General features: G+C 47.3%; 1 protein-coding gene and 1 pseudogene across 2 annotated transcripts; one reads left to right on the top strand and one right to left on the bottom strand.

Moving 5' to 3' along the window:
* Positions 1-636: 636 nt before the first annotated feature.
* On the bottom strand, positions 637-1685 carry LOC123441985 (annotated as a pseudogene).
* A 5979-nt stretch (positions 1686-7664) lies between these two features.
* On the top strand, positions 7665-14189 carry LOC123444748 (RNA-binding protein 24-B-like). Of its 2 annotated transcripts, none has more exons than XM_045121579.1 (6): positions 7665-8122; positions 8357-8489; positions 9417-9561; positions 9986-10022; positions 12184-12457; positions 12810-14189. In XM_045121579.1, exons 1-6 carry the CDS (start codon positions 7940-7942, stop codon positions 12926-12928), a joined length of 891 nt encoding a protein of 296 aa, XP_044977514.1. In that variant the 5' UTR covers positions 7665-7939; the 3' UTR covers positions 12929-14189. The 2 variants fall into 2 exon arrangements, with proteins under 2 accessions (XP_044977514.1, XP_044977515.1); XM_045121580.1 differs by having other exon boundaries at positions 12790-14189.
* The last annotated feature ends 331 nt before the right edge of the window (positions 14190-14520 follow it).

The raw sequence follows: 14520 nt of genomic DNA, 5'->3' as shown, positions 1-14520 counted from the left end.
GCACCGCGAGAAACTCTACACTTGAAGGCCCAACAACGTCTACAAGAATAAAGTTGTACTAGACTAAACAGGGACTAGATGTCATTAAATGACATGTAAAAAGACCATGTTACCCCTAGTAATGTACTAGAAGTTATTAAATAACATGCTAAAAGTTGGAGGCACTGTTGAAAAAAGTGTCAAAAAAGTCCCAAAAAGACCCTTCTATAGAGACTTCTTTCTTTAGTCCCAACTAGTAAAATGCCCGTGCTACGCTATGGAACCACATGAAAGTAGAGCCAAAAGTAGTTTCTCCTTGTTCAGTTATTCGAAACATCCAATCAAGATCTTCTGAAGTTACATAAGAAATAACGGTTTATTTGTTTCCTTATCATATGTATTAATGGACATTGTTGTACTTTCAAAGGTAAGCCAAAGCATTAACAATATGTTTGCTTTTGCATCATCATTTTATCGATACCCTATGTTCTGGACTTTAGTACACTCAATAGGTTACGAGAATCAGCATTTGAGATCTCTTCACATTTTACTGCATCCCCATTTGAAATGGTATGCCACATTAACAACATTCCTTGAAAAAACACGCTTATAGATTTGAGAGGACTGAAAATCAACATAAGCCATGCTTACATACTATCAAAATGATGTGTGGATGTAGGTTAAATAATTCAAGGATGGATAGCATGAGATAATAACTGGAGTTCTATAAACGTATGAAGATTTGGTGTACGTGCTTGATGTCGCCACCCCATGCCCACTCGCCACCATGTCCCTCATCCACTCAATAGCCTTGTCAACCTTATTCAGCACACTATAATACCTCACAAACGAGTTGTATGTCACCATGTTTGGCATGCACCCCTTCTTCACCATTTCGTCAAACACCTCGTGTGCACGCTCCACGCGGTACGTCTTGCACAGACCATTGATATAGCAGTTGTAGGTCACAACGTCAGGCTCCAGCCCCTTCTCCCCCATCCTCCGGAATAGCCTGCCGGCCTCGTAGATCCTTCTCCTGGCGGCCTTCCGGCACCCGGTCCCCGCCCCGATCCGGCAGTACCAGGAAATGAGCACGGTGTAGGTGTAGGAGTCAGGCTTGCAGCGCGCGCCGGGGCGCTCCATCTGGTCAAGCAAGAACCTGGCATCCTTGAACCGGCCGTTCCGGCACAGCGCGGCGACCAACGTGTTGTAGCACTGCGCGTCCGGGGAGCACTGGAGCTGGCGCGCGCGGTGGAAGGCGGCGAGGGCCTGGCGCGGGAGGCCCTCCTCGCTGAGCGCGCGGATGACGTCGGTGAGCGCGGCGGTGGAGACGAGCGGGGCGTGCTCGCGGAGGAGGCCGAAGAGCGCGGGGAGCGCGCGAGCGCGGCGGCGCGGAGCGGGGCCTCGGTGAGCGGGATGGCGCGCGGGCTGGCGTCGGAGTGGGACCAGTTGAGGAAGGAGAGGGTGAGCGCGGCGGCGACTCGGCGGTGGTAGGAGGAGGACGGGGAGGGGAAGGGCCGCTGCGGGCAGAGGCGGCCCGCGGAGCGTGGGAGGATGAGGCGCGGGATGGCGGCGAGCGAGGAGGCGATGGAGGCCGGGGAGAAGCCGCGGAAGGTGGGGGACGGGCGGAGCGCGGAGTCGAAGCGGCGGCGCTGGAGGAGGGCGGACCGCGGGTTAGTTCGGATTAAATACAGGGGGTTTTTCATAAAAAGTAAAAAAAACGGTTCGACCCGACTTACAGAAGGACTGCGGGTTAATTACCTGAAACGACAAGGAATTTTCTGAAAAACGCTGCGACGGACGACAGAAACGCTCCGCGCTTTATTATTAGGGGATAATACCCCTTTTAGTTCCTAAAAGTTCTTCATGTTTCTTTCACATGGGACTAAGGGCATGTTTGGTTCATGACTAACTTTGCCACAACTAACCTAAGGCAAAGTGTGGCTGCCACAAAAAGTATGGCTAACAAAATGGACACCATAAGTGTGGCAAGATTTGACAAAAAATTGAGTGTATGACATGTAGACCATATAACTAGAAAAGTGTGGCAAGCCACAAGTATGACAATAAACCAAACACATGTCTAAGGTACTGTGGCATGACTAAGGTTAGGCGTGGCAACCTTAGGCTGGAAATCAAACAGCCCCTAAAAGTCCCTCTAGAGAAACACCCGGAAAATGCCCTCCGTCCAAATCATGGTGTAACGTCGACCAAACACCCGAGCTGTACCAGGCAACAGAATTGGCTAGACCAGACGCTGACCAGTGCTAGGCCATCCGGCCATCCGGGTGCGTACCAAACGAAGTGACAGCCCAGAATTCATTGCTCCCCCTACAGAAAAAGTTGGACGAATCTGCCTTCGAACGAGGCAACCTTTTCTTTCGCCGCGAAGACTATCATGCCCGCCGTTCCTACGTCAGCGGCACCGCCCAAAAATCGAGCGCCAGTGGAATCCGAAGCGCTGCGCATGCGCAGCATGGACGCATATGGTGTGCCACCTTTCGCCATGCTGCAGGGATGCAGACCTCACTGCCACCCGAGCGCCGAGCCGCCGATGCCCTTTTTTCCTTGTTCACCGGCAGAACGGTGGTGACCGAATTCCACAGCCGTAAAACATGAGCAGCAATCACACTACGTTTCCAAAGCAGAAAAATGCATGCCGGTAAATGTAGGCAGGGTTTAGACCATCTTAGCAGGCCTTGTATAATTGCGACCTGCAACCGTGTTTTTACATTTTGATAAAGTGGAATTTTGCGAAATGAAATGTTGCGCAGCAGAACAGACCTCGTATAATCAGGGCCGTCTCCAGAAATTCGAGGCCCCGGTGCGAAAAGCAAAATGGGGCCCTAATATTTAAAAAAACATAATATAACACTAGCATGATCACCTAATTATGTAATTAAAATTTATGTTATTTCATATAATACGTAGAAAATTTTCAAGTATCAATATGGAATACTTAAACCAATAAACTAACCTCATGCTCTATTGAAAAGTGCCATCCGTCTTGTGTTCATTGAAATGAAATCTTCAATTATATCTTCATAGTTAATCTTCTCGAAGACATCATTTTCAAGTGCTATTGTCGCCAAACCATTGAGACTTTCTTGTGTCATAGTAGAACGCAAGTAGGATTTCAACAACTTGAGTTTAGAGAAGCTCCTTTCCGCACTTGCAATAGTTACAGGAATGGTTAACAAAATCCTATACGTGGGATCGCGGGGGCGCGGGGCTCGACGGCGTGTCGACTGATTATCAGTGACTCGCACCGAGATTGGTCTAAATTTCTTACCATTTAGGCAGCCTCTTATCGTGCAAAATAGCCTACTCCTTGATGAGAGACTCGCTTGATGTGATCTGTACGCATATATGGAGGCAAAACAAAGCTTTAAGAAAGCTCAATATTCAGAGAGATTCAGAAATTTTTATGGGCAAGTGACCTTTGGAAATTTCACCTAGAAGGGTGTCTCGATTCAGGTAATTAGGTTGAGGAACTTTGTTTACCTCTGCTGATAGGTCACACACGAGCCACGACACTACGAGTGATGACGGCGTCCTGCCGGCGTCCGCTTCTGCTCGTCGCCTCGCTGCGGCCGGCAACCTGCAAAGCGATCTCGTCGTCTCGATCGCCGCCGCCGTTTCAGTCCGAAGGAACGGGTCAGGGGTTGCGACTGGATGATGTGCGTAGCGCAGGGCAGGGGCTGGGACTTCCGTTTCGTATACGCTCGTCCTTGCAAGGCTAAAATATGCGTATATACGCTGGGAAGGCCTGCCCAAACGCCCAAACGTTTGCTGCCTGCATGGCCCAGGCACGGCCTGCATCTGCTGCCTGCATCGCTCGCGAATGCATGGATTGACTGTTGCCTACCTGAAGTATATTTATCTAGTCTAAAATTAAAAAATTTCAGACTATATATATACATATGGACCCTAGTTGGGGGCCCCACAATTTTGGGGGCCCTGTGCGAGCGCACAGCTCGCACATGCCCCTCAACGGCCCTGCGTATAATCAAACTGCATAATTCAAAAAAATCATTCGCAAACGAAATTGGAACCATAATCATTCAGAGCTTTACATAAAACACACGATCATGCGAACTACTGGTGTTCACCGGAGCTACTATCTATCCTACCGCGCTAAGCAAAATTGAGCTCATCGGAGTCGAGCTCGTGCGGTAGTAGATGCGCAGTGCGCTCAGTCGTCGTCCTCGTCGGAGGGGAGCTCAACGTAGATGCGCTCCTGCGCAGTCGCTTCACAGCACCACTCCTCCAACCTGTGGCCGAAGATGAGGGCCGACGTGACACCCTGCTCGTAGAGCACGGTGCCGATCTTCTCCTCCCTCCGACGGCGCTGCTGGTACTCTTCCGCCTCCCGCGCTCTCCCCGCCAGCAACGCGGGCAAACGGATATCCGCCTCCGCCAGGGGGAGGAAATCCTCCGGCCCGACGACGGCCCCAACACGTCACTCCGGCACTGCCTTGGCCTCCGGCTCCATCTGCGTCGGCGGGAGCTCCTCGAGCTCCCTCTTCATCGGGGGAGGAAGAAGCGCGAGCTCGACACCTCGAAGGATCTGCCGGATAAGAGGCGGACGCGCGCGCGGTCGTACTCCTCTGTCTCGCGACGGAGGAGCGACGGCGGCGGCGTCAGGCCCCACTGCATGAACCGGCTGGCGGCGCGTTTCCGGGCGACGACGGATCTGACGCAACGAGCCCTCTCGGGGTCGTCGTTTCTACGGTTGTCGGAGTTGGCCATCAAGGGCGGTGGAATGAAGCGGCTACGCGGCGGAATGAAGGCGCGCGGCGGCGTATTGGAGGCGCCAGCGGTGAGGTGGGGGGCTTTTAGGGTTTGGACCGGCATCCAGAAGTCGAACCCGCAGATATAACGATCGAGCGGTCGCGTTTACAGGCCACCGTAAAAGTTTTACGGACGAGGCCGCGTTTACAGTATCTGCTCTGGCAGAAAGAAGAAAAAAAAACAGTCCACAGCCATATAATCATCGAAATTTTACGGTTCCGGCGATTATACGGGATGTGGTAGGGATGCTTTTAAGAATCTACTATAGTGCCATTTGCGATGCATATCTGATCACAGGAAAAATGCTCATCTCATGGAAAACAAGCCGGGGGAGCTTTTGAGTTCGAAAGGCTTTCGGCCTTGCGTAGCACGCGCGCGTCCGCGCCCGCGCCCACCGATGATGCAACCATACGAAGATGAACAGTGAGGTGAGGTCAGGATCCTGCTTTGCTTCATCAGGCGCAGAGCATCCAAAGTTCCAAGCTGCTGCAAAGAGATAAATTGGGTGCCAAGCAACAGTCCGGTCCAGTCCAGCCGCAACCGCAACAACAGCACGCAGAAAATTACGCCGGGGGTCCCTGTTTCTTCCAGTCCCGGTCCCGGTCAACAAAGGACGTCCCGTGCAGCCGGCCTGGGAGCAGTTAATCCAACATTCTGAAACACGTCAGGTTATTCATGCATACTTGGACCATTAACCAAGTAGGAGTAGATTCCTCCCTTGCTCCGAGAGGGAAAAAAATAATACTCCAGCCGATCGATAGCGTATAAAAGGATTCCCTTTGCGGTGACAGCAGGTGGCCAAATGATTAGGCGGGATAAACATGGGCAAATGGGTGGGCGAAAAGGAGCTTCTAGCTTCTCCGGAATACTACTATTGTCGCCTAATCCTAAATGCAGTGCTACTAATATGTAATGAATTGATAACAACATCTCTAGCTTCTCCGGAATATGCTACAATTGTCCTAAATGCAGTACCACTAATAAGTACTGAATTCATAACAACATCACACGCACAAGTATGCTTTCCCTGATTTAAGCTGAGATGACAAAAGGATTAATTTCTGTCCTCCACTGCTTTGGCGTTATTTAAATCAAAAGGACTATGATTGCCTTTGCCTTCCCGGAATGAAATATTTGCCACCAAATGCAGGCCACAAATAAGGTGTGCACTTTGTCCCGAATCGTAGGCTGGGCGGCCACACTCCCCGTCGGCTAAAAGCCAGGGCTATATATATACACACACACACACGCATACATCGCCGCCAGAGCCAGACTGATATTCATATTCATAGCGTCTGCCAACCTTCTCAAAGCAGACAAGGACTTTCCACCTTTCTTCATTGATTTCCGTCCGTAATATTCCTATAATCAGCAGCCACTTTATCATATATATATATATATATATATATATATATATATATATATATATATACATTCTCCTCTCCAACTGAGGGGAGAGTCTCACACAGTAACGAGCCATGCATTTCTGATCAACGCAGGAGTTGCACGTGAAATGATTCAATAATTCAACTCCAACTACTGCTAGTACTGTAACCAGCCACAAGAAACAAACTGTCATATTTCCGTGTATCCTTCCATATTTCGTCTGTGAAAGGGAAGGGGCAACTGTTAGTCGGCAGCGATCAAGATATTGCATGGATAGGTACATACACAACATACACACGGGCGTCGGAGATTGTGTTGTTGCTGTCTGAGGTATGAGGCAAGTGATGGATGGATGGACGGGCAGCGCTGTTGTTATCAGGGGTGGCTTCAAGGCCAAGGGAGAAAAATAGTTAGTAGGAGCTAGACGAGAGACTGATAGGCAGGGCAAAAGCTTTGGCACAGCGTCCTTGTCCCCGGCCACTCCAGCTGGTCTGGGCAGCCCCAGCCGTCCATCTCCAGATCAGATCTGATGGCACATCGTGCATTTGCCAGGCAGTGCACATCATCAAATACCCCCCCGTGCTTTTCCATGCGCTTTATGTACACAATGAGAAGGAAAAAAACAAATTAAGGGCTCCACCACAGCTCGCCGGCCGCTCTTGCTCTCAAGAGTGGCTAGGATCACGAGCTCTCGCGATAATTCCCAATCATTTGTGCTAGTACCGATTTTCATTCGGAGATGGACAGTACTAGTATAGGTTTGAAGTGCAACTGAAAATAACCTAACTTTCAACGATTGGTGGGGCACATGATTAGGACACGGGCTTGGCTGGAGAGACGAGCCTCAGCCAAGCGCAGTGACAGGGAAGAACACGAAAGCAGAGCATTACTTTAAAACATTATCATGGAGCGCTCATGCTCATAGATGAAGGATACGTGCATAGTAGCAAAAGAGCCAACCCGGAGCCCGGGACATGTGGTTGTCGCGGTGAGAACGAACCTATGCAAACCTCCTGTGTCGTGCGCCACGGAACAGCACGGATTTTCGCATCGGGGCCAACCCCCACCCACCCCACGCCCTCTTCTGCTGGACGCAAGCAAAGCAAAGCAAAGCACCCTGCTACGGCGCCCTTCCCTCACGTTCGTGTCACCGGCCGATCACGTCACGCACCGATTACCTTCAACATAGCCATGACGGTAGACGCAGCTAGTCCAACCAAATGCTCCCAAAAAGAGGAGAGAATCGGATAAGTTGGCAATGCCTCCGCGTCCTCCAGGCAGCGAGCCCCCGAAATTCCCGTCAGAATATATCCCGGCCCGGAGCGGCTCCGTTCCGTTTTTGCCACTCCGTGGACAGGGACAGCCTAACGACGCCCTGTAACAGCTGCTCGCTATGGCGGGGGGCGTTCCGGTCATTCCGGCGCGGGCTGGCGGGCGGGGGGTGGGTGTGTCTCCCGGCGCGCAGTATTATTATACTGGGAGGGGCAGCATGGCTTGGACCAAAAGGACAAGGATGGATGGATGGTGCATTATAGCCAGCGCCAGTATATATTTGCCCCTCCTCCCCCTGTACACCCCCCTTCCCCTCCCCCTCTCTCTCTCCCCACCCCTTTCTCCTCTAACCTTTAGCTTTTCCTCACTCACTCCCTCTCTCTCCCACCGTTCCTCTAACAAGGCCCGCCGCTCGTAGCGTCCTAGCCCAATTCAGATCCTTAGCTGCAGCTGCTTTCAGTCGTTTCCTCTTCCTCGAGGCGACGAAGAAGGAGGCGGCGGCGTCGCCATGAGCCCGCCGAGCGTGATGGGGCAGTTCGGGGACACGACCTACACCAAGGTGTTCGTGGGGGGGCTGGCGTGGGAGACGCAGAAGGAGACCATGAGGAAGTACTTCGAGCAGTTTGGGGAGATCCTCGAGGCCGTCGTCATCACCGACAAGAACACCGGCAGATCCAAGGGCTACGGATTTGTAAGCCTCTTCTATACCTTTTGCTATACACGGTTGCACATACCCTTGCTGGTTTTTTTCCCTTCCCTTTCAGTTTCAGTGCAGTTTAGCTACCCGTTTAGCTTGGGAGCAGAATTAAGCTTCTAGCTAGTGCGAGTGTTCTTTTTGCTACACTAGACATACTTTTTATGAGATGTTTGCTTGAGCTGGAGTATGAACTATGAACGGATGCACCGTGAATTGGTGGCTTCGTAGGTTACCTTCCGGGACCCGGATGCGGCGATGAGGTCTTGCGTCGATCCCGCGCCGGTCATCGACGGGAGGAGAGCCAACTGCAACCTGGCTTCCCTTGGTGTTCAGAGATCCAGGCCTCCAACCCCACAGCACGGTTAGTACACATTTCCCATTATCTCTACCAGCTAGCTACACAAAGTAGCATATGTAAGAGAAGAGTTAATATAGCTACGTGGCCTAATTGAAAGCCTTAATTTCTTGGATGGCACCCTCTCTTTACTCTTTAGTAGTAGTAGAACGCAGTTCATCTATCGCTAGCTAAAAAGCTTTTCAAAAACAAAAGTAATCATCATCACTATAGATGCACTACCACCTCTTTTCATTTCTCTATGAGCTCTAGCTAGTACTTATATGGTTTCATGATCACCAACTTAGCTGTTATGATTTTATGCGCAAAAGCACCTCCGTGCAATTAGTACAATAAAGGAGCTTAAAGAGAAATACTTGCTCCTTAGTGCTCGATTAGGTCCATAAGGATCTTGTTTTGGCATTTAGTACAGAATAAATGGCTTAAAATGGATATCTTTAGCTCAGTGCAACCTGATTTCCTTGAGCACAACAATACAACAGCAATTCGCTTTGCAGCTGGAAAACAAAATAGTAGCCTTATTAACAGGATATCCTCTGAGCATTTGCTTGCTGCAGGAAGTAGATAAAAGGGTGAAACAACATTAGAGGTGCAAAGTTGTTGGTTATCCTCAGAATAAGTGCTGTCTTTCGGATAATGTGCAATGCTAATTAAAGAACCCACCTAGGGTTAGATAATAAAATCCAACCGAGATGAATGCCAGATTCGAGAATCTTTTACTTCTATTATGTCGTCTTGCAATTCAGAAGACCGAGCCATGGCATGACCGTGAATATATATATATATATATATTCATCTTCATCAGAGGTGCATCGGAACAAGTGCATGCATCCCTTGCTCTTACAGCAGCGTGTCTTTTCGCCGATGATGTTAGCGAGGTGATTAAAAATATTAGGGCTACTAACATTTGTTTTGCTGATGATTTTACTGCAGGGGGTGCTAGGAGCTTTCGAGTGATGAAGTCCTTTGGGCAGCAGCAGGCTGCGGGGATCCAAGGTGCGCTGGGCGCAGCTTTTCCTTCGCAGGCCACCTTCCCTCATTATGCCATCCCACAGGGCCTCCCTTACCACGTCTATGGGTAAGTTTCTCTCTCTCTCATCTACGTATCTCTTTTTCTCTCATGTGGCGAGGAACCTATGGAAAGTGTCCATGGACCAGCTGTGACGGAGGAGGGTTAATCACATGCGTTACATGTGCATTGTGACATGCCCATCTTTGGTCAATGGTCACTGGCGTGTGAACTTTTGAGCTTGCATGCAACACATCTCTCTCACACATACCTACATAAACTCGCTCATAAAAGTGGCACAGCGTGCTCTAGTGCCACTGCACGTTTGCACATGATCACCCAGTCCTACACTCTCTCTCTCTCTCTCTCTCTCTCTCATACACACACGTACACGCACAAGCTAAGCTAGCTGGTTTATCAAGTACATAATTTAATGCATCGTGATTAATTTGTTAAGACATAACTGATGCTTCTTTCTCCTTCACTGCTGCAGGTACTCTCCTTATTCTCCAGACTACGGTTTTCCCGCAGTAAGTTATATCTTCCCATTAGCAAAAAGTTATATTAAATTCACCAACAGTTACATATTGCTATGGATTATTGACATTGGTTTCATTGAGGTTAATTTGTGTACACAAGAGGAAATGATTAGCACATGGCTTTCGAGTTTGCATATCGATGTACCAGTATACTTAAACTGTTTCCTAGTATGTATGCATATCATGCATTTTATCATAAGAACCATGATATGTGATAAAGAGATGCATGGAAAACAGCACTACATAAATGCTACTGCATAAAAGTGAGCATCATGTTACATAGGATATGCTTCAAGGCCATAAAATGCAGTGATGTGAAATAACCATAAAATGCAATGATGTGCAATAACCAAAGAAAGAACGAAAAATGCTGACCATTTTGCCTCTGGAACTGCCAACTTTCAAGCCAACCTGGAGGATTGGTGTTCTCACTCTTAGTTTGTGCTGCAAATAAGCCCTGCAAAGGTTTAACTTAAAACAGACTGCTTGCTTTGCTTCTATATTAAAGGAAACCACAGAATTAACAGTAAGCTAGCCCACCAGCAATGGCTTAAGCATGCATAATAAATTCTAGTGGCCCTCTACCACAAGATATATAAATTTAACAATTACCTGAAGATAAAATAATAGCGATGCCATATCCACAATCATGTCCCAACTTTCCTATTGGAAAATCTCAACTCTTCAAGTCCTTGTGATTTGGATGTTACTGAACCCTTACAACCGTCACATCTTATAACATAAATGATGCATGGCCTACTCGTTTTGTTCTGTTGCTGATACTCATTTCACTTTTCTCCTTTGGTACTGGAGTATTGTGAAAATGAAAAGAACAGATTTCCTTTTTTCCTTTGACCCAGGAGCACAGTAAAATGAAAAGGCATAGGCTAGTACAAGTGTACAATCAGCACAGTGCCACTCTAGTAATTTTAAGTAGACACATCCCTGCAAAAACTCTCGTGACACAAGTCTTTAGCATAAACAAACATGAGGTAAGTGATCTTTAGTTGTTTAGCAATAATATATGGGCATAATGTATACCCTGATAGCCTCTCAACCATCCTTCCAAAACCACCCGCCTTTCTTAAAACCTTGGGCTGTAACAGGTATAGTTGCCATGTTAAGTATAGCTTCTACTCAGAGGATAGATGGTTGATCGAAGGTGCAGTGCTAAAGGTACATATAGTGCCTTGTGGTCCTATCAGCTTCCATCTTACCTTGTACAGCCGCACATGGCATGGGCCCTGGCCTGTCTAGGGCCGATCCTGCTAAACACTCGGTCTATCTTTCCATCAGCTGGGGGCGCTGTTAACCCAATAAACTTATGGCGGCACATGCCTGTGTCCCCATCATCCCCGAGTCTATCCAAACCGCAACCTCTTACCTCTGTTTGGCTGCATACAAAGGACCCAAATTACCAGCTGGGACTCTGAATCTTGTGAATCTTGGACCGGCCTGTAGGCCAGAGCACACAGGTTTACAGTTAGTGCCTGCGACACTCAGCTATGGCTCTGGCCCAGTTGGATCCAGCGCAGATGGCACATGCAGAGGCAGGCAGCCAGCAAGCAGAGCCTCTGTGCTCTGATCTATACAGGCCAGTGCTTTTCTTAGTTTGGATTCGAATAGAAAGATGTACAAATCTAGGAATTTCAGTAAATGTGAGGTAAGACAAAAGATTTGGGTATATCACTACAGCAAGGGTACATAATACAACAGAGCATGTTTTACAAACAATGATTAAGATAGCTCAAGGCAGCGGGTTTATGCCTCGATAATTATCGCAGCACTACTGGCACTACCTTGACAGATATACTGGAAATGTTTAAAGTTGGGAGATAATACCATAAATCTGCTTTCTGAACAACAGATGTTATACTAGTTTTATATGTTAAATGCGACAATATCAGAAACAGTGACACAAAGCACTATCTGGTCAAATTTTGCACAGGAAGCAAGAAAATTGACAGAAATGTAACAGCATGACTACTTTATAAATTAACATGTATCTATAATCTAAACAGATGCAAACTGCATACAAACATAATTCAATTGTAATTTAACCAACAGAGCTCCTACCATAAATCGTGGCTAGTACTTATGTATGTTTCTCCTTCTGTTCATTTTTTTGATGATTTCTCCCTCTGTTCATTAGAACTACTACAACATCTATGGAGGAAACCAGTACCCATTTTACGGAGGAGCAGGAACTGGCATGGTGACTGGAACCAGTCCCTTCTATCCATATTTCCAGTTTGGGCAATCCGGAAGCACTACGCCCAACTATGCAACTGGACAGGGGTACAACATGCAATACCCACAGATGTTTCCCTTCTCAACTGTGGCTTCTACAGCCGCTGCTGTAACAGGCTTTGCACAGCAATATGGAGGGCCATTGTCACTTGCAGCGAGTCCTCAAGCCCAAGCAGGTACTACTAGCTTCTTGTATACAACTACTATTTTCTAATGTTTGTCTTCCATTATTCAAGCCCTACCATGGTTAGCTGAATAAAGCTGGGTATAGAGTTATGAAATATATCTCTTGATAACCAAAATGCTACCCATAATATTACTAGCGTATATTGCAATAAAATATACTATATGTCTGCTCTAGAGAATTACTAAGAACAAGTTAGCTCTTGGTATGGATTTGTCGGTCTGTTAGTTTTCTTTTTATCTATTGCAAAGATAGCCTGACATATTTTCAGCAATTGGTAGTTTTCTTTCTTTCTGCTCAGTTCTGGTACTAATATCTTGACAGTGTGTATCCCCATTAAACAGGCATGACTATGGCTCTCACAGCACCAACCTTGCCAAGTCCAACTCAGGCTGCTCATCCTTACCGGCTCGTCCCCTCTCACTTTGCTGTGTCTGCTGCTCCAGAGCAATCCTTGGCCTAACCATGGTCTCCATTCTCATCATCGCCGTCTCTTTTTATTTCCTATGTGTTGAGTCCATGCATCCATCTCTAACACCAAAGGGTGTCACCAATGTTGATCCCATGTGGATCACTTAAGTGCCTCTCTCTCCATATCCCACATGGTTATGTGACGATTGGAGATTAGCTTGAGCCCCAGGATGGGCTCAAAGCTTTGATGCCCCAAGGAAGGGGATGTACTAACAGTCAAGCGCAAACCAGCCATTTAACCAGTCCAAGGAAGGACTACATCCAAGAGAGTTAATTTGAACCCTAGCAAGAGATGGCTACGGGGAAAAGCGACCCTAACAATCAAGCATGGCCCCAGGGAGGGGTCATGCTGATACAAGCCAAATTGGACAAAACTGACATGTAGACAACCAATTGAGCTAGCATGCCACTCCAAAATTTCATCAGTGGAATTCATACTGTATTTAGCTTAGGCCAAGTGCTTCTGGCTGAAGCATGAGGCATTTAGCAGATGCTAATATTCTATTCATGGGTGTTATCTAGAGCAAATAAAATTTGACAGCTGACCAGTCTATAACTTCATTTCCACGCATACTCACACACACGCCTCCCCACCACCACCAGCAACTTCACAACAACATCCTGTGATAACTTCTTGTGTAACCAACCACTCTAACTTTTTCTATGCACTGAGTAGATGCACCAACTAACAGTTCTTTATCCTTCAGTTTATAGCTTGCATCTAGGTGGCTCAGGCTCTAAGGAGAGCCTGTGCCCCTCATCAGAGACAGGTTCAGGAGTGCTAATGTTAGTTTTTGGCACTTGGCACTACCTCCTGCCATTTGTAACACGGTGATGGGACTCCAAAGAAGGCTTTGGAGATACCAAAACACTGCTGTGCAACTCAATAACCCCAATGGACCCAGGCATATTTTTATTGTCTTGGGTCACCCACTCATCTAGATGTTCATCTTCCCCAATGTCATTACCATGGTTAGGTCCAGGACCCACTGTCTCTCTCTCTCTCTCTCTGTGCAGAGAGGCTTTGATGCTTTTTAATGTAATATTATCGGTCACAGTGATTGTAATAATAAAGTAGTACTACGCCATTTCTAGGGCAGGAACTCTTTACTGTTTTATCAGTCGGATCTAGCTAAATATTCTGTCAATCTATAATCAGTACCTTCTCTATCGACATGGTAGCTCGCCATATAATGCAATGTAAAATCTACCTGTTCTGTTGCACATTTCTTATTCAATTATCTTTTATCCAATTTCGTTTCAGTACTTAGTAAGCAAAAATAAGTAATCTGAAATATGTGTTAACAGCATACTCCCTTCACTTCACACATATGATGCGGATGCAGACTGGTCAGTTTGAGAGTTTCAAAGCAAAATTTATATCTGATCAGTAGTAGTTAGATGTATGAATTCCAGTTGTTAGGTGAGCTGATCGCTTGGTAATGGATTGCTTCCTTTTCAAAGAAAATCAATTTAGCCGCCTTCTAAGTTATAGAGATCCTACAACGTTCCCACGGGAGCAAGACTTTACAGGAAGCTGTGCGGAACAGCCAATCTACTACAATATGTTGCTGCCAAGAACCA

The sequence above is a fragment of the Hordeum vulgare genome, chromosome 3H (assembly GCF_904849725.1).
Source record: "Hordeum vulgare subsp. vulgare chromosome 3H, MorexV3_pseudomolecules_assembly, whole genome shotgun sequence".
Lineage (NCBI taxonomy): Eukaryota > Viridiplantae > Streptophyta > Magnoliopsida > Poales > Poaceae > Hordeum > Hordeum vulgare.
Note: the sequence above shows the minus strand (reverse complement) of the source record. Positions and strands in the feature narration are given on the sequence as shown.